General features: G+C 50.0%; 2 protein-coding genes across 6 annotated transcripts; both read left to right on the top strand.

Annotated features, from left to right (window-relative positions):
- The first annotated feature begins 2,097 nt into the window (after positions 1-2,097).
- HOXD3 (homeobox D3) lies at positions 2,098-3,813 on the top strand. Of its 5 annotated transcripts, XM_071434241.1 has the most exons (3): positions 2,146-2,383; positions 2,477-2,593; positions 3,016-3,813. In XM_071434241.1, the coding sequence occupies exons 1-3, from the start codon at positions 2,146-2,148 to the stop codon at positions 3,765-3,767; spliced, it is 1,107 nt and encodes a 368-aa protein (XP_071290342.1). In that variant the 3' UTR covers positions 3,768-3,813. The 5 variants fall into 5 exon arrangements, with proteins under 5 accessions (XP_071290339.1, XP_071290342.1, XP_071290340.1 ...); XM_071434238.1 differs by having other exon boundaries at positions 2,098-2,593; XM_071434239.1 differs by having other exon boundaries at positions 2,146-2,585; positions 2,993-3,813.
- An 8,619-nt stretch (positions 3,814-12,432) lies between these two features.
- On the top strand, positions 12,433-13,242 carry HOXD1 (homeobox D1). The gene is made up of 2 exons (XM_071434237.1): positions 12,433-12,859; positions 12,980-13,242. The coding sequence occupies exons 1-2, from the start codon at positions 12,433-12,435 to the stop codon at positions 13,240-13,242; spliced, it is 690 nt and encodes a 229-aa protein (XP_071290338.1).
- Positions 13,243-18,414: the final 5,172 nt, after the last annotated feature.

The following is an 18,414-nucleotide window of genomic DNA, read 5'->3' as shown; positions in this document are numbered from 1 at the left end:
CAAACCACCAAGTGTTGAGCCCTTGCTTTGGTGTTACCTATAAAAACATCACCCCGGGCCTTTTACTCGTGGAAAATCAAACCCTGGATAGGTCTCCCTCTCCCTCTTTCTCTCCCTCTCTCTCTTTTTAAGATCTAAAGATGAGCCACCAAACAGTTGAGCATTGTCCATGTGATTTATGGCCCATAGCCTCCTTTTTAGGTTCAAGCAGAGTTCACAAGCAGTTGGTATTTCAGAAAAGAAATAAGGCTTTTAACAGCTTAACAGCAATATTCTTTCTTAAGATTCTGTGTATTCTTTTGGGAACTATATTTCACAAGGCATATAAAAGCCTACGCTTAAGGCAGTGTTGTGCTAACAAAAGTCCTCAGTCCAGACCGGTCCCGAAAATGTAGAAGACAGAAGTGGGAAAAGAGAGACAGAGTTATTTGGACAAAAATACGTCCAAGACTCGTCAAGATTATTGCATCGTATTAAAACTCATTTTTATTGCCACCGTCCATTTCTGCAGACTTTTTAAACAAAAAATTTCCAGGAGAGAAAAACAGTTCCCGTTCTGTCAGCTCCACAGATCATCTCAAGCTTTTGTTTAGGAAAGAAAAGGACCCCGGCGGTCTGTGACACGGGATAAACCGCCGAGAGCGGCTGTGAATCGCAGCTCGCTGAGGTTATTTTCACTTACAGAGATGTGTTTCCCGGTGAATTTTAGAGAACATATCAACGATATTTGGCGGGACCAACGGTACTTGCGAGAGAAGGAAGAGTACTCTCCTAATATTGCATAAGTATAGGCAGGAGAACTATAATTGTCGGACATCTTTTAAAGATTTCTAGCTACTTTTCTCTGGTATATTAGTAGGCTTAAATCCTGCAGAAATACAAGGAAGTATCAAGATATGTTGATTTACAGACTTATATTGTCAGGTGAAGTATGTGCTAATTTACAAAATTACCAATAGTGTCAGAGAAAACCCCTATCCCACAAGAAAAATAGGAGCAGGGAATATTAAAAAGCCGCACCAAAATTGCAGAACATTTTCCATCTTGTACTAAGCACAGAGAAGTTTTGGGAGCAGCAAGGAGAAAGGTAACAGCACCCTGCCTCAAAACATCTGCCCTAAGGGGACCGTGCGCTTTCGGTGGGAGCAGCCTCATGTGGCAGCCGGGGGGCGGGGAGGGGAGAGCGGTAAGTTTGCAGGCCGAAAAAAGAAAAGAACCCTCTAAAAATTATCTCAAATGTCTCAGGTTCTTTCTACTGGGTACAAATAAAAGGGACGAGAAACGTTGGGTGAGGGAATTTAATTCATTACAGAATTAAAATAGGGGAGCTGACCTGCGACTTCCTTTATAGTGCAAAGTAAAGGGAGTGAATGGCGCCGGTTATACTTTAACTCTGGAGGAATCCGGGGAAAGAAGAAGGGCGGGCTTACAAAGGGGACGGGATTTTTCTGCCTCTGCCCGGCCGCAGCCCGGGCTCCATCCATCATGTCAGCCGTGCAGGGCCGTGCGCACGCGTGCCGGGCGGGGGGCGCGATGCTCTCGGCCGAAATGGGCCACTGGGTCTTTGGGGACACCACCCAGCACAGTTGTCACTGAGAGAGCTTGCCTACAACCCGATCCAGCCAAACTCGAGCGGGAATGGTCCAAAGGCAAAACAAAGCAAATAAAACATCCCCCAAAATGCTTCAAAAGGTGGCCTGTAGGATGTCCCGCCCATGTGCTCCGTTCCCCCCGCACCATGGCTCTCGGGTGGCTCTTCCCCTGCAGTGGCTCGGGTCCTTCCCTGCTGTGCTCTGCTCTCTACCTGGTGTGGCCCAGTTTGCTCTGACTCCTGCCTGGTGACCCTGCTCCTCCCTTTTCGTCCCCTGGTCCTTCTTTGGGTCCCCTGCTCCTTCCTTGATGTCCCCCAGCCCTCCCCTGGATGGGAGGCCGAGGCCGAAGGTGCCGGGGTGCGGGGGGGTGCTGGGACCGGCCCGTGCCAGCCGCTACCAGCCGGTTTCCCCCTTTAAAAGTCTTTTTTTTGTGTCCCCGCTGTTTCCCTGCCCAGGTGGCTGCGAGTGGCCCGGGCCGAGGACGTGAGGCGCGGGGCGGCGGTCAATGTTATTTGAGCGGGGGCCGCGGGCCTCGGCGATCGCAGAGCAGAGGATGCAGAAAGCCGCCTACTACGACAACGCGGGGCTCTTCGGGGGCTACACCTACAGCAAGGCCGACGCCTACCCCTACGGCGCGGCCCACCAGCCCTACGGCCAGGCCGGCCTGGACGGCGAGTACCCCGGCTCCGCCTGCTCCGTCCAGGGCTCGGCGCCCGGCCGCGCTCCGGCCCACAAGGGCAGCGAGCTGAGCGGGAGCTGCATGCGGCCGGGCGGGGGCGGCCCTGGGGGCAGCCAGCCCCCGGGGATCGGCGAGCATCAGCCCCCGGCCCTGCCGCCCTCCTCGCCGCCCAACCCCCCTCCCAGTGTGCCCCCTCCGAAGAAAGCCAAGGGGGGCCCCAACTCCTCGGGCTCGGCCAGCGCCACCCTCAGCAAGCAGATATTTCCTTGGATGAAGGAGTCCCGGCAGAACTCCAAGCAGAAAAGCACCTGCGCCCCCCCAGGTAGCCCAAAACCCCCGCCCCGACCCACTGCTCGCCCGGAGAGCAGGGCTGAGTCCCTCGGGCTGAACCCCTCGGGCTGAGCTCCGGCTCCGGGCCTTGTCTGCTACTCCTCTAGCTGCCATCTCCCTCCTATCCCCCCACCCCACCCCGCTGAGGGGTCCCAGCCCTGCCGGGCGCTGCAGGTGGGACAGGCGGGGGGCGGGGTGCCGGGGACGCCTGGTCGGTGTCTCTGGGGGGAGGCAGCTGCGGGAGGGTGTGTATGGGGCAGGGAGGAGGGGGAGGCCGCCCCCGGGCCCTCTGCACCCCCTCCCCGGGCGCCGACAGAGCGAGAGGGTATAGCAGGTTTCCAAGGGACCCCGGGAGGAAGGGGGGGCTGTCTTTCGTGGGGAGAACCAATGTCTCTTTGTGCCTCTTCCCCGCAGGAGAGAGCTGTGAGGACAAGAGCCCCCCCGGGCCGGCCTCCAAGAGGGTGCGAACAGCCTACACGAGCGCGCAGCTGGTGGAGCTGGAGAAGGAGTTTCACTTCAATCGCTACCTGTGCCGGCCGCGCCGCGTGGAGATGGCCAACCTCCTGAACCTGACCGAGCGGCAGATCAAGATCTGGTTCCAGAACCGCCGGATGAAGTACAAAAAGGACCAAAAAGCCAAAGGCATCATGCACTCCCCCGTCGGACAGTCCCCGGACCGCAGCCCCCCTCTAAGCGGCCCAAACCACGTCGGCTACTCCAGCCAGCTCACCGGCGTCAACAGCCTCAGCTACGACGCGCCCTCGCCCACCTCGTTCGCCAAGTCCCAGCAGAGCATGTACGGGCTGGCCGCCTACACGGCGCCGCTCAGCAGCTGCCTGCCGCAGCAGAAGCGCTACGCGGGCGCGGAGTACGACCCCCACCCCATGCAGAGCGGCGGCGGCGGCTTCGCCAACCCCAGCCTGCAGGGCAGCCCCGTCTACGTGGGGGGCAACTTCGTGGACTCCATGCCGGCCTCGGGCCCCATGTTCAACCTGGGGCACCTGCAGCACCCCTCCTCCGCCAGCGTGGACTACAGCTGCGCCGCCCAGATCCCCGGCGGCCACCACCACGGACCTTGCGACCCCCACCCTACCTACACGGACCTTTCCTCTCACCACACCTCTCAGGGACGGATGCAGGAGGCGCCCAAGCTCACGCATCTGTAGCGGGGCGGCGGCCAGCGGGCCCCGCTCCCCTCTCCATTACCTCACTTTTCTGACGGGACAGTGTTACTGTGCTCTCGAGTGCCAACAGTATTAGTGGATTTGTCTCCCTTAGCAGCTCCCAGCTCCCTTCTTTCTTCCGCAGCCCCGAGTAGGTCCGTGAGCAGGAGCCTTTCTCTTAGAGCTGTTTTAAGCATGACAGTGCAATATACTGCCAACCGAGGGACTGATAAGCTGGTAATGATGTACTTGAAGGTAAGTCTTAGAGATGCTGTAGTGTTAGCAGCGCGTCATGCTGAGGTGTTTTAGACCAGTCGTGAGCCGTCGGAACTCGCCCGCGCGTAAGCTTATTTCAGAGAAGTTAATTTATGAGTTCTTCCGTAACGTAAGGATCGCATTGGACTAAATGATATGTATTTATTATTTTAAGCGAGACATTTTTTGTATCACTGATTATTTATCCTCGTCTTAATGTATTTATGTGGGTATTTGTAGAGTTTCTTCACCAATACTTCGGGAGAGGGATTCAGGTCCGTGGTGACTTACGTTTCACCTATTTAGTATAATCGGTCTGAGCTAGTTGAGAGAGTAGTCTTGAACAGTTGTAACAGTGGCTGGTGTTTGTAGTTTATGTAAGGATTAATTAAGACAGCAAGTCGTAAATCATTAATAGAGTAAAACAAACTGTGGCATCACACAAAGAGCCGTTACACTTTAAAAAAATATTGAAAGTATTTTTAAAGTATTTATTTCTAATCGGCTGGCCCCACTCGAGCGCCTCGGTGGCTTGGCCGGCAGCTGGCTCGGCCGCGTGAAGCCACCTTTAGATGGAGGCGCAGCCGCTTTGAGGAGGCGATCTACAAAGAGGGGCTCTTGGCCATCTTGTTTCAGATCAAATCCTGTGTATAAAAACCTCGGTGAGGTTAACATTTATTTATTGGCTGGATATGTATAGCGCATATTATTTCGGTGGGCTGTTTTCTTTTCTTTTTTTTTTTTCTTTTTTTTTTTTAATTACACTCTGGCTATCCAAAATAGAAAAGAAATTAGAAGCTTAGAAGGCAAAAAAATTAGAAACCCTCTGATAGTGCTAATTTCATTAGGGTCTCCATAGCAATCTGTGCAGCAGCTGCCACCTCCTTTGTTATTTTTATACTGTTGTCTTTTACTAACCATAAATCAATTTTTAGACATCTTTGGAGGGCCGAGCTTTTCCTCTTGGTTTGTTTTTTTTTTTTTTTTCATAAATGTAAACTTTGAAAGAAAATTGACAATCAGATACACACAGCCGAAGGGAGACGCTGAGACGGGGCGCGGGCAGGGGCTGGGCGGTGCCGCCGCGCTCCCCCGGTGCCCGGCAAGGACAGTCCCACCCGGCCTGACCGCGGCAGCGGGCACCGCCACCTCCCCCTGCCACCAACAGGACAGTTAACACGGGGAAGGAAAAAATAAAGTAACGAGAAGATTAAAAAATAGGAAAAAGAAAGGGAACGGTGCTCTGAACCCTCGTGTTTCCTCCTCTCTAGTTACATGGCTGTATTGAACTCGCTGGATTTACAGAGATACTTCTTTTGTAAACGCTGTGATTAAAGTCTCTTCCTGACAGTACATATTGCTCTGAGAAGACTATTCTTGTCTCTTTCTAAAAGTGTCGAGTTAAATATTAATCCAAACTTCTATATTCCCCACCAAAGCTTCTGATGCATCGCTTTCCAGTTTGACAAACACTGCAGCTCCTACTCCATCCTCTAATGACAGACCTGGCATTCCTATTGTGAGAAATATTTTGCCACCTCCCATTCTGGTCAAGACAGAGAAGTTTTCTTTTATTTATTCTTCTTTTCTTTCCCATCCCTGCTTTCTTCCTTGCCATTTGGTATTTTTGTTCAGCTGAGCACTAATGATTCAAAATATTACTTAGGGTTTTGTTTTCCCCTCTGTGAGGTTTCAACAATGCTGTGCTACAGTGAAAAGTGTATCTTTTGTTAAATTCCACTTTTAACCAAGCAAATTTGGATATATGTGTTACAGATCTGTAAGCAAAACAGAACAGAATAAAATTCTTTGTTTGGAGACATATTTTAACCCTTTTAAGCCATAAAATTGTATTCTATGGAAGCACCACCCAGGAGTAAATAAAACATACAAACAACACAAAAAGTAATGCTAGACACCACTTGTGATTTATACTTCTGTAATATGCCATAAATATATACATATGTTTGTCTCTCCAAAACTTTCTGCCATCAGTGTGCCCACAAACAAAATTCTCCATGTAGGTTTTTTTGTGTGTTCTTGAAACACCATATATTTTGCTTCACCTGCTTCTATCTGTGAAACAGCAAGGCACCACCATTTCTGCAGGACACCCAGTGTCCTTCTCCCTTTTGCTTTGTGCTCTGTAGGCTGTTAGTCAAACACTGTCTGCCCTGACTTACACTATTAGTCCTTCATTAAGTCCTTACACTATTAGTCCTTCATTAAATCTCGTAAGAAAGAAAAGGCTGTTTAGAGATCTGGGGAAGGAAGGGAGTTCAGAGGAGCCCTGACCACAAACACGGTGTTACTGAGGCCCACTGCCCTGAATTCCTTTCATGTTGCAGGAAGACAGGGCCAGCAGCCATGGTTTCCAGGGGGGGAGGAGGAGCTTGTGTGAGGGAGAATCTTCTTGTAAATAAACTCACTTTCTTCTCCGTGACTCTGGCAGAGGTGTCTTCTTTGTAATGCAGTAGAAGTCCATGATGATAACCTAATTATTAGAAGTAATGTAACTTTAGCAAGATTGCTGGCATTTTTACAATGTTTGTACAAGCATCAGCAATCTAGAGGAGAGATACTCTTTGGCACAAGCCAGACTTTTTCTTGGCCCATCGTTTAAAACCCATAAATTATAAACAACCCCCTTTTACACTCATCAGGAGCTCAGCTCCTTTGCAAGAGCATCTGATGTGATGAACTCCAGTCACCTATTTAAAACACAACTAGTCAGCCAAGGCCAGGCCTGGGTCTGATCTTCCCTTTGCCTTTCTTTACAAATAGAAGGCACAGCACCCTTCCTCTCCTTCCCTGCTCCCTCCATCTGCTCCAGACCCATAAAAGGGTCAGTGAGCCAGGCCCTCTAAATGCTGACAGTGATGTTGCACTATTTGGGATAGGCAGCTGCTGAGAGCACTGGCTGAGAGGTGTCAGGGGTGCACGGAGCTTCAGTGAGGCCATGCAAGTTATTTTGTTCAGACCAGTGGGGTTTGGGTCTCCACTTTCTGGTTTGGCCTTTACAGTAACCCACCATTTAATGGCATTCCAGCAGTTTCCCAGTGCAAAAAGGAGCTGAGGCTTTGTGTTATCTCCATGCAGTGAGTGCAGGGCTGAGCCACCCTTTTGCATCCTGTTTCTTTTGGAGGAGGGGCCCATCAGTGTCCCACTGTACATGGCCTGGTTAGCAGCACCAGGGCAGGGATGCCACAGTTTTGTAGGTGCCACTTGTGTTTGGCTGGAAAAACAAAGCCAAATGCCTCCTGCTCCATTAGCAAGTGCTTCCTGAGCAGACACTGCAGGCTCACAGCCCTGCTCCATGGGCAGGCCAGGGACTCAGGGGCACCCCCATGGCTTCCACTATGAGACCACACCAGGGTCATCTGGGGCTGCAGGCAACCTTGTCCAAAGATGAAGAGGATGCAGCTGGCTGCACACCCAGGAGGCAAGGGAATGCAGGGAGGAGGCTGGCTAAGAAAGGGGAGCCCACCAACATCAACTAGAAGTCCCCTGACTTTCTTGAGGGCCAGCTGGGTCTTTTGGGCTCCATGGCAAAAAGTCTGAAGGCAGGATCCACCACTGGGGTGTCTGCACCCCTCCAGCCGCATGGGAAGCCCTTTGAAAGAGCCTGCAGGGACATCCAGGCACTAAAAGGACTACTTGACCAGGGGAAAAAACAGGGTAAAGGGGATGGGGCTGCTGGTCTACCTCTGGGAGGGTGCCTTGCTGATAGCTGTCAGCTGAGGAGAGAGGAAAGGAGCTGCAGGTTGTGATGCCATCTTCTACATGCCAGCCTGCTGTGCGTGCCCAGTGCCACACACCATGGCAGCCTGGCAAAGGTGTCCAGCACTGCACTGCACACCTGCCTGGCAACACAGGCTGGAGCTGGGTGGGCAGCACACAGCACAGGGGCTGGTGCTGCCAGGGCAGTTAGGGCCGTGGTGGTGGCTGGGTGTCATGTCATCTTATACACTGATGAACAACATACCTCTGCTTTTGAAAGGTGCAAGGTAAGCTGGGCCAGAGGTCTGTTGGCTGCAGCCACTTTCCAGGGATTGAATGGCAAGTTAATCCCTGAATGGGCAATGGCTCTCTGCTCCCACGTGAGAGGCAGCAGTGGGTACCCCGTGCTGCTTGCTTGGAGTGGGGCTGCCAGGGGAGTGACAGGGCTGGCTCTATTAAGGGTCAGCAATCACACCAAGAGCACTTTTTACTCGACAGTGGGTCCTCCTACTTCTGCTTGGACCTGAGCCAGCTGGGACTGGAGCAGAAACCCCATCCAGCAGAAGCAGAACACAGTTCCAGAGCCTGAGAGCCATGGAGTAACAGGGCAGGACTGAACCCCTTTGGTCACATAGGCTAAGACACAAAATGGGACTCAGTGAGGTACCTGTGCCTGCACATCCCTAAGCCTCTGCAGATGCTGCTCAGGAGCAGAGGTGAGTCTTTGTCTCTCCTTTTGGAGCCCAGGGTCCTGAAGCTTTCAGAACGTTCTGGGATGAATTACAGAAAGGCTCAGCTGCAATGACAATAAGCACAAAGCAGAGTGAAAACAGCAAGGAATTTATACTAGACAGGATGGACGTCTTCTGGATAAAAATACTCATGAATGTAGGATTTGAACACTTCAATTTTTATTTGCTGACATGCAGTTTTTTTGCAACAGCTGAAGTTTTGGGAGCGGTAGGCAATCCCGTGCTCATTGAGGTACACAGCCTCAATCTTTCCTCTAAGAAACATTTTAGGATCTTTGGGAGCAAGAAAGGCAAGAGAAGACAGAAATCTTGGCTGCAAACTCATTGGCACCCATTTTGCACACAGCAGCATGGCTTACCTTGACACCTCTGGGTTATCAAGATGTGTAATATTTCTGTCCCAACAAATTCACAGCCATGGGACTGGAAACAGGGCTTTACATTGCAAGGGGCCAGCATGGAATCACTCTTCAGAGCAAATCTTTACAGAAGAAGGGATAGAGTATCCTCTTCTCTGTGTTCATATAGAGGATCTTTGTTGTTAATCTCACATATTGGGAAAACAGAGGTTCCTGTCCCAGGAGTCGACCGGGAAAGAGGAACTGGTGGCAGGGATACATTGATGGCAGAGGGAAACACCCCTTCCTGAGGGTTGCTGTGGCTGCCTGTGCTAGTGCAGGAGCTGAGGATGGCTTCCCTAGAGTGCCAGCACAACTCCCCATCTCTGCCCTGAAGTGTCTGTTCATCCCTGGGTATATTTCCATTTTACAAAATAAACTCCCAAAAGCTTCCCCTCCTTCTGTAACAGCCTTTCTCACAGGAGCCTTTAGTGGTTTGTTTGAGCTAACAGGGCCACTCCTTAAATTCCCAGTATTTGCTTATCTCCCCTGAGGATGCCCATCCCCACCCTAGCTGTCTCCACACCATGGATGTCCCCCTTAGCACTGAGAAGCAGCTTTGCCCAGCTGGCACTGCTGCAGCAGCAGCAGAGGGGTAAGGACAAGGTAATGCACACCTTCCAGGCTGGGGGCTGGGGAGGGATCTCTTGGATCTCCTGGGGGTCAGCTACAAGCACAGAGGGTGGGCTCCTGCTCTAGGGAGGCAGGCCACATGTCCCAGCCTCAAAGCAGTGTCTGTGGCTCAGGCTGCCATTGTCTTCAACACAGGCTGCTCAAGCAGCCTCCCTAGGGTGAGGGGCTGGTGTCTGCACCCAACGGGACTCAGGGCTTTTGGCTGGACTTGCTCCTACATCATGTCTGGGCTCCACAGTGGCTTTCTCAGGCTTTGTAGAGGCCCACATACTCCCAGAAACACAGTGACACAAGGACTCATTTGGTCCATTGTTGTTACAGAGTTTTTGCCCCAGCAGGTCCCCTGTCTTGCCATCACTTGACTACTCACACAGGCATCCCTAAACCTCCCAGCCATTCTCAAATTGTCTCTGACAGCACCATGTTCTTCACATTCTTTTTCCCCCCACTTTTCTTCTTCCTTCTTTTGGCATCCAACGAGTCCTTCATCTTTCCCATTAGACTCCTTGTAAAAAAAACAGCTTCAGTCACTCTATTCTCTATCACTGGAAGTTAACTTTTTAAGTCTGAATACTGAAATTCCTGCATGTAGATAAAGCCCTCCCTCAGAAGCCAGAATATCAACAAGAGATGTTTGTCCTGTATTTAGCCACTGATTTCTGCTTTTGTCACCCTTGAACAGTCCTGCCAAAACAAACAGGTAATGAACAGGAAACTCATAACAGCATCCAGCTGGGTAAATGGAAAGATCGTATGTTGGTGTGAACACAGACAGCTTTTCTAGCATTTAGAACAGTCTTAGGTGTAATTAAACCAGTTGCATTCTGCAAACACAAGACCCAAATAAAGCAGCAGCCCTGTTCTGAAGCCAATTTTCTTTCCTTCACTGCAGGCAGGAATTTTTACAGCAGAGGAGACTGAAGAGCGCAGGTGCTCTGCTGCATGGACAGCCATTCTCTGCTAAAGAGAAAACCTGGTGTTCCCAGGCTTCTGATTTTTCAGAAGATAATGCTTTCCAAACTGCTCTGATTGCCATGGGAATGCTGAGAAAGTTTGCATCATCCAGAATTTAACCCCTTCCTCCAAATGTGTGTTTCCTGACAAAGTGTATTTGATTTAAACTGTTCTTCTGATTTATACTTGCACCCCCTGAAAACAGAAATTTAGGTGATACTCTATTATTGGAGTATAAGGGCAGCACAGCCCATCAGAGTGAACAAGTCTGTGCCAGGAGAACACCAAGTGTCAGGACTCTGAGATTTCAGTGACTGCTGTGTCTGTAGACTTGAAGTTCAAGCACCCTTAAGACATAATCTGTACAAAGCCAGCCTTTGCTCTACAAGAGTTGGTTTATAGTAGATGAACAATATTAGCTGGGGAGAAAGAGGGGCTGATAGGAGGCCATGTCACTGATCAGAGTCCTTGTGCAGGGAAATGCTCCTGCACCTCTGCAGGATGTGCATGCCTGTCCTAGCAATGTGTCCTCTCTGGGCCCCTGCAGGAAAAACCCACCAGATCTGCTCTGAATTCATCAGCTGGGCATAATGGTGGAGCTGAACTGCAGAGCACAATCTCCATGGAAAGAGTTGATACTGAGTCAGTGAAATGGTCTGATTATGTCACCCCATTATATCCTTTTCCTGTCACCAGTCTGGCCCTCTGAAATCCACAGGGGATCCAGTGAAATGTTTCCTTCTCTGGGAATTCTGGTTGCCTTCATGACGTTGGCATCATGCTTGGTCCTTGCAAAATTTGTGGCCTCTTCCTGACCACAGCAAATGGCACTTTTGCCAAGAGCTTGTAGAGCTTCTTGAGCTGTTGAGTGGAAGGCACTGGATGATGGATGAAGGCATACAAATTTCATGCTTTTGTTTAGAAATAAAATATATTTTTAAATAAAGTACAACCCTTGCATTTCCCAGCTGACTCCACATCCACCTACTAAGAATTAGAAGGTTGCAAGTCTAATTCAAAGCAGCATGATGTAGCCCTTCTTCATGTTCTTTGTAGGTCCAGTCCCAAGTCACCAAAGCCCAGGTGTACTCTGCCCAGCACACCCTTCTGCTCTTCTGAACTGCACTGACACATGGTTATTGGCTGAGACATTGGATGAAACTGATCATTACCCAAATCAAACATCAGCGTGGCTCAGACTGGATGGTCAAATGTCACTTGGAGACGTTTAGGGAAAGATGATCACTTCGGGAGTCCAGATTTCACCTCCTTCACCTTGTTGCTGTTTCCTGCCATTCTGGGGGATTGAAAACCAAGAGAGAGTTGGACGATTTGGCTGGGTAGAGCAACTTGCTGCTCTCTGCCAGCTGTAAACACTCAGTAAACAATGCCGAATCGCCAAGGGAAAAATAAAAGTCCATTAACGGTGTGAGCCTGCTAACGGTGAGGAGATTCATTTTTGAGAGGCTGCAGAGCACTTATCTGATGGAACGAGACCATTAAGCGCCATGAGGTGCAGCAGCACCCCGCCCCTCGCCCCAGCCTCCGGGTGGGGAGGCCGGGCTGTGCCCGCGTGGGCTCCCGTGGGGGCCCCCAGGAGTCTGGCCGGCTGCAGGGCAAGGGAGAGCGCAGACGGGCGCCCGGATAGCGGGAAAGCGCCAGCTCGCTCACCTTCGAAACTCCCGGCAAACGTCCCAAGTGTGCGGAGACTCCGTCGAGCCCAGGGGGACGGCCTGTCCCGAGGGAATCCCGGTGCGGCGCGGCAGGATTGCCCACCTGCAGCCCCGCTCCAGCCCCGGCAGCCGGCCGCGGGCAGGGGAGCTGGGGGCGCCCGGGACCCTCGGCTCGGGCTCGCCCCTCCGGGCTCCCATTGGCCGCGGGGCGGGACGTGCCCCGCTCCAGGGCCTATATTAGGGCAATATTGCCCCGGCGGGGCGCGGTGCTGCCCCGTGGGTCATGGAGCTGGGGTACTTTGCTCTCGCCTTTCCGTCGGGGCTGTGCCGCGGTGCCCCGCAGGCCCCGTACCCGCAGCGAGGGGACGGCGCCTTCCTGGCGCTGGGCACCACGGCCAGCGCCGCGTCCCCGCCGCAGGCATTGGGCTACGCGGCCGCTGCCCCGGCGGCGCTGGGCCCCGGCTGCCGCCCGTCCCGGGGAGCCGGACCGCCGGCCTACGCCACGTCCATCCCTCCCGGGAGCGGCCGCTCGCCGCCGCCCGACCCCGAGCGCCCCTGCCCCTGCCTGGGCGCGGGCGGCGGGGGGCTCCGGCACCTCTCGCCCTGTCCCGGGGCCGCCCCCGCGCCCGGCTGCCCGGCTTCCGCGGCGGCCCCGGCGGCGCCCCGCACCTTCGAGTGGATGCGAGCGAAGCGGAGCCCGCCCGGGAGAAGTGAGTGGGGCGGCGGGGAGCGGGCGGGGGCTGCTCCCATCCCGGCTCCCCTCTGCCCTTCTCCTGCCTCCACCCCCTGCCTTTGCCCCGGCTGAAGCGCGGTGTTTTTCGGCGTTGCAGGCGGCGCGGCGCCGTGCGGGGGGGAAGCGCCCGCCTGCTCCGCACGCACCAGCTTCAGCACCCGGCAGCTCACGGAGCTGGAGAAGGAGTTTCACTTCAGCCGGTACCTGTCGCGGGCCCGCCGCCTCGAGGTGGCCCGCTCGCTGCGCCTCCGCGACGCCCAGGTGAAGGTCTGGTTCCAGAACCGCCGCATGAAGCAGAAGAAGCGGGAGCGGGAGGCGCTGGCCGCCCCCGCCGCCGCTGTCCCGGGCGGCCCCGCCTGAGGCTCCGCCGCTCCCACGGAGGGAGCCGGGGGACGTCGGGGCTGGGCGGGAAGCTGCGGCCGGCGGGCGCGGGTGTGCCTTCACGCGGACCGCGGCCGTGCTGTTCCGCTGCTTTTTCTGTTGCAACTTTATGTACAGTTTTATTTATGAGGATTCAGGGAAAACCGCCGGCCCGGAGCGCCGCTGCTCGGGGTCGGAGCGGGCCGAGGCAGCGGGCGGGTGCAGACGGGAGTTAGCGGAGAGCGCCGCTCCCCCAAGGCAGCGCAGCGAGCGGCTCTGCCAACTGCCCCGGGTTCGGGCGGAGGTGGGTGCGTGGAGGGGCTGCCCCATGCTCCCGAGCCTTTCTCCGTTTTGCATTTAAAAGACAGATCCATGGGCTCAGACAGCGTTGGTACAGAAGGGGAGACACCCCGAGAAGGCAGAGCAGAGAACAGGGAAACTTCCTCTTAGAGGAAGGGTCAGGGATGGTCATGGCATGAATCCAAGATCCCCTTTTGAAAGAAGTGTCCTTGTCTTCTGCCCTGCCCTTTGCAAAATTGCTGCAAAAAAGAGGCTGGTTTTGCTTGTATTCATTCATTCATTCATTCATTCATTCATTCATCCATTTCTATTTATTTTCCTGATGTGACTGATTTAGTAAAAAGTCTGTTTTTGACAGAAAAAACTGCGAGGTAAAATGTAAAAAGAAATAAAGTCTTAAGAGGAGCAACTGTTCCCTTTTGAACTGCAGAGGTGCTGGGATTTCCCTCGCAGAGGCTCTGGGCAGCCCAGGATGGGCCAATGGCCATTCTGCTGACTCCCAGCTCCCCTCACATGTCCGTAGACAATATAAAGCCTCTTGCAACATCTAAGGCCAGAATCAGTTCATTTAGCCCTCTCAGTCTTGATTGTATCTCATGGTTAAAAAATTGCATCGTTATAAATCTGTTTGCAACAAATCTCACCACATGCAAAACCTCAAGACCTGTTGAAGCTCAGAAAGATGCTTGGATTTGACCAAAGACTAATTCTGGCAAAAGGCCAAAGGATTCCTGGGTCTTTTGCTTGGATTGCTGCATAGAAAAGACTGGCAATATTCCCATAGATAAAATAACAGTATCAAAGTGGGCAAAGGAACCAAGCTTAGACTTTTTTCCCATTTCTGCGTGGGAAAGCAAAACAGCAATGTGGAGAGGAATCACATCTGGATTTACATGAAGGTAATTTTATTTATTTGTGGACAGGACTTTTGTTTTGGACAAGCCTCTTTCTGCCCTGGATTTCTGCTGAGTGTTGGACTTTGGGGTGAAAACCCAATTATGGGACTAGGGGAGACAGACTTCAAGGAGACCTGTGGAATGCACTGGGTCCCTGTCTGGAAGCCAGCCCCAGACACCAACAACTATTTGTCTTTGTTGGATGCTTGCTGGGTAAAACGACCACAGAGGGAAGATGAAGATGGATGTCTCAAGTCCAAAAGTCAGCAATGAAGAAGATTCTTACTCTCTGTAATACTTTCCATCCCCCCAGGTGCCCTTCTGCTTAAGACTTTCTTCTGAAGATTCTGCTGAGGGACTGGGAAGCCACTGCTGATGGAAGCTTCAGCGGAGGTTGGTGGGAACCTTGGGAAGTTACTCCCAAAAGCTGGGCAGGCAAGTTATGATGATGTTGTGGCAACAAATCCATGGCTAAACAGGGCAAGGAGCCTCCTAGGCAAGGAGATGGATGTTCCCCATAGTGAACATCCAAAGGAAGGGACTTCCCAAGACAGAGGAGTTGTCACACATCATATCCTGACTGTACCAGCAAAGGACAACGCTGCTAGAGGCTCACGGTTGTGCATGCACAGAGGTACATTTTTGTTCTGTACATAGAGTTATGGTTCATGTCCCTTGGGCTGCTTCACTTCATGGCATAGCCCTAAAAATTCCCAGGACTGAAGTACTCGTGTGAAACTAGCTGCAACCAAAATGTGTGGTTTGCAGTTCTTCATTAAAGTAATGACACCAAACAAGTGTTTATACTGCAGGCTGATCATTCATTAAAAACCAGGAAATAATATTTCTCCCACCTTTTTTTATTTTTTTGAAGGTGCTACTTAAAGCAGAATAAAGCAAAATCTGGTAAAATTAATGAAAATTTGAATAAATCAAATTTGTTTTGCAAGTTGAATTTTAAAGGCAAGTACACTACTAACCAGCTCTTTTCTGCAGCTGTTTTAAAGGTCCATTTTTATGAACTACTCTGTTATTACTCTTCCATTTGTTTTTTTTTTAATAGTACAAGTGAGCATCGACATACAGCTGGAATAACCCATTTTTCTCAGAACACATTTCACATACAAACTTTAGAAAACAGCTGTATTTTCAGTTGCCTCCAAATTTGTTGCATGTCTATGGGGTTGCTTGTTTGTCAGCCTTTTATTTTCCTAATGATTTTGACATTTGTGCCAGGCACTTCAGGCCAGAGGAGTGCTTTCTGTACTGCTGGCACACTCCTGCACTACCAGCATGGAAAGAAAGATTCTCATTGATTTCATGGTGCTGGATCAGACAATTAGAGCACACTAAGTCTTTTACAATGAATGTTTTTGTGACATATATTTTCCTGAATAAATAAATACATGTCCTGGCCTTGTAGCAGTGCACAGTTCTGTATCCATCAAAATGACACAGACCAGAGATTTACTCCAAAATTAAGATGAAACCTTATGACTCTCTTATGGCAGTCTGAATTTGGTGGTATGAGCACAACTATATTCTGTCTTAAGAACCAGTACTTTGTATTAATTGATTTCTGCTCACATGACAGGACCAGTTTAATAGGATCCTTCTCTTCACAAACAGTTCTAGCTGTATGAGGATTAGATATTGCTCCTTTGCACTATTCTGTCAGCAAGCTACCCAAAGGAAGGAGCTAATGCTAGTCACATGCCAATTCTTAAATAATTAAATAAAAATGCCTATGATACCTGTGGGTGCACACATGAGACAAATAAATGATAGATAAGGTCTAAGATTCACTCACTTAAACTTAATCCCAAGAGTTGTGTCTCACACATGCCCAATTTGATGCCTAGCAGTTGGAAACAAATTTTAGATTTGGCAGCTAGTTGTAAGAGCACAAGCCGCAGTTTTCACTGCAATCGGAACACAATATTCCAGACTGGACTCAATAGATACTCACCACCATATAATTTTTCACAAATTATGAAATCACTATTTCCTGGCTTTATTTTTCCTCAGCCATCATCAGAAACCACAGAAAGACCATTCTCTCTCAGTCATATATTAATTTTTGCCTACTGACTGTTGCTCAAAGGGCCCCAGGCTACAAAGGGATATGAACAAAGTAATTTTTTATGTGTTCCCATTTTGCCTCAAACAGAACAAAAATATTGATTTGGAAGGCTTCCAAGAGGAAAAAAAGTTGTAAAATTACTGTTCCTAAGTGGTATATGTGAATGTAGAGATTTAATATCTTTTGGATAGGTAAATGATAACAGAAGAATGGACCTCTTTGAAAACCAAGTTTAGGCAAGAACCCAGGCTTGCCTGGGTATCTTGTCTTCCCAAGAGGACCAGATTTAGTATGTTACTGCCTGGAATTACAGCACAGGGAACACTTTGTTGAGGGTCAAACCAATGACTCTGTTTTATGCTATGAGCTGCATATCCAGGTTTATTTTGACCATGCAAGTAGTCAGCAGTAAGCTAGAAAACAAAAATACGCAACCCAACCCCCACATTTTAATCTCCTTTTGAAAGTGTCCCTCTCCATTATTTATCGGTACAACCCGGAACTGTGGTTTATGCAAATAATGGTACAGATTGCTAGCAGAGGAAAACAGACTATTATTTCTTCTAAGAAAAATCTTTGCAGACAAAATTACAAATTGCAAGCACCTCCTTGGAGTTCCAAGAACTTGTCTCTAGAATTTGTCCTGCACCACACTGTTAGCCTAAGCGCCAAGGAAGCCACAAGAATGCTTGCAAATCCCTGACAACTGAAGAGAAATAGGTATGGAGAGAAATCCCAGATGAGACATGGCTGTTATCAGTTTGTCATTAAGAGGTGACTGAAGTTTAGGGGACACACATTCTGTTCTATTTGCAATATATGGTTACATACAGCTATGTGTTTATGTGATTCACTCAATCTCAATCTTGTTTATTTATAACTTTTCCTAATGTCAGTGAGCTAAGGAGTCTTTGGCAAAGGAAAGTCACCCTGATAAAGGAAGGTGAACCAAATGACAAATCATTCTTCTCCCTATCATAACAATATCTGTTATTCACATGTCTACTTAACCACATCTCTAAAATGCCCCCAAATAATTCTGGGAAATATGTAGGGAAAAGATGCTTCACAGAGCCAATGTCTTACTGTAGTTTAGCTTTATCTGGAAGTCTTTTGCTGTTCTTGATCATCAGCCAAGTGAACAAAGTAACCCTCAGCTGTAAATCTTCCTAGGCTGTTTAAGCCAATTTACTCTTACATAGAGTGTTAAAATCTCTGCTGGAGATACAGTCCTGAGAACTTTTTGCAAACTGGACAAGGCTTCCTTTATACTGAAAAAATTTAGACCGCTGGTCCATGAAAGAGCTTTTCATAAACAATTTTGGTACTCTTGTGTTTTTGTTTCTTCAAAAGACAACAGCCACTGGTGATTAGCAGATTGAAAACCACTAGTTTAAGTAAACAAACAGACACAGGAATAAATCCAGTCAGTTTCTTTTCTACTAGCCTAGCAAACTTCGCACCACCTGGAAAATAGATCTTTTTTACTATGCTTCACCAGAAAGCATAATGCTGCAAATAATAGCTCAAAAAATGTTCATTTTGTTCTGAAAAATGTGGCATTTTTAAGCAGGATGGTGTATCATGCCTTATGAAAGTGTTTAACAGGTCTAACTCAATCAGTTTGGCCTATGGCCCTAACATTAGAGTGAGACCCCTACACTGCCAGCACGGGGGACACTCTAACCTGGGTTAGAGAGAACAAGGACCTCAGCAATGCATCAATCCATGCTGCTGTGGGTGAGCATAAAATGCCACCCATGTGTGAATTCAGTGGATCAGGAGACCTGCTTCTGTGGGGCAAAAAGAACCATTCCTTCTGCCCATACAGCCAATGGAAAACACCTGTAACCCAGTAATATGATTTTGGTGATATTAGCATAGCAGGAGAAT

Source organism: Agelaius tricolor, unplaced genomic scaffold (genome assembly GCF_023055355.1).
Source record: "Agelaius tricolor isolate 1412-34295 unplaced genomic scaffold, bAgeTri1.0.p SCAF_10, whole genome shotgun sequence".
Lineage (NCBI taxonomy): Eukaryota > Metazoa > Chordata > Aves > Passeriformes > Icteridae > Agelaius > Agelaius tricolor.
This window is presented reverse-complemented; position numbering and strand designations above follow the sequence as displayed.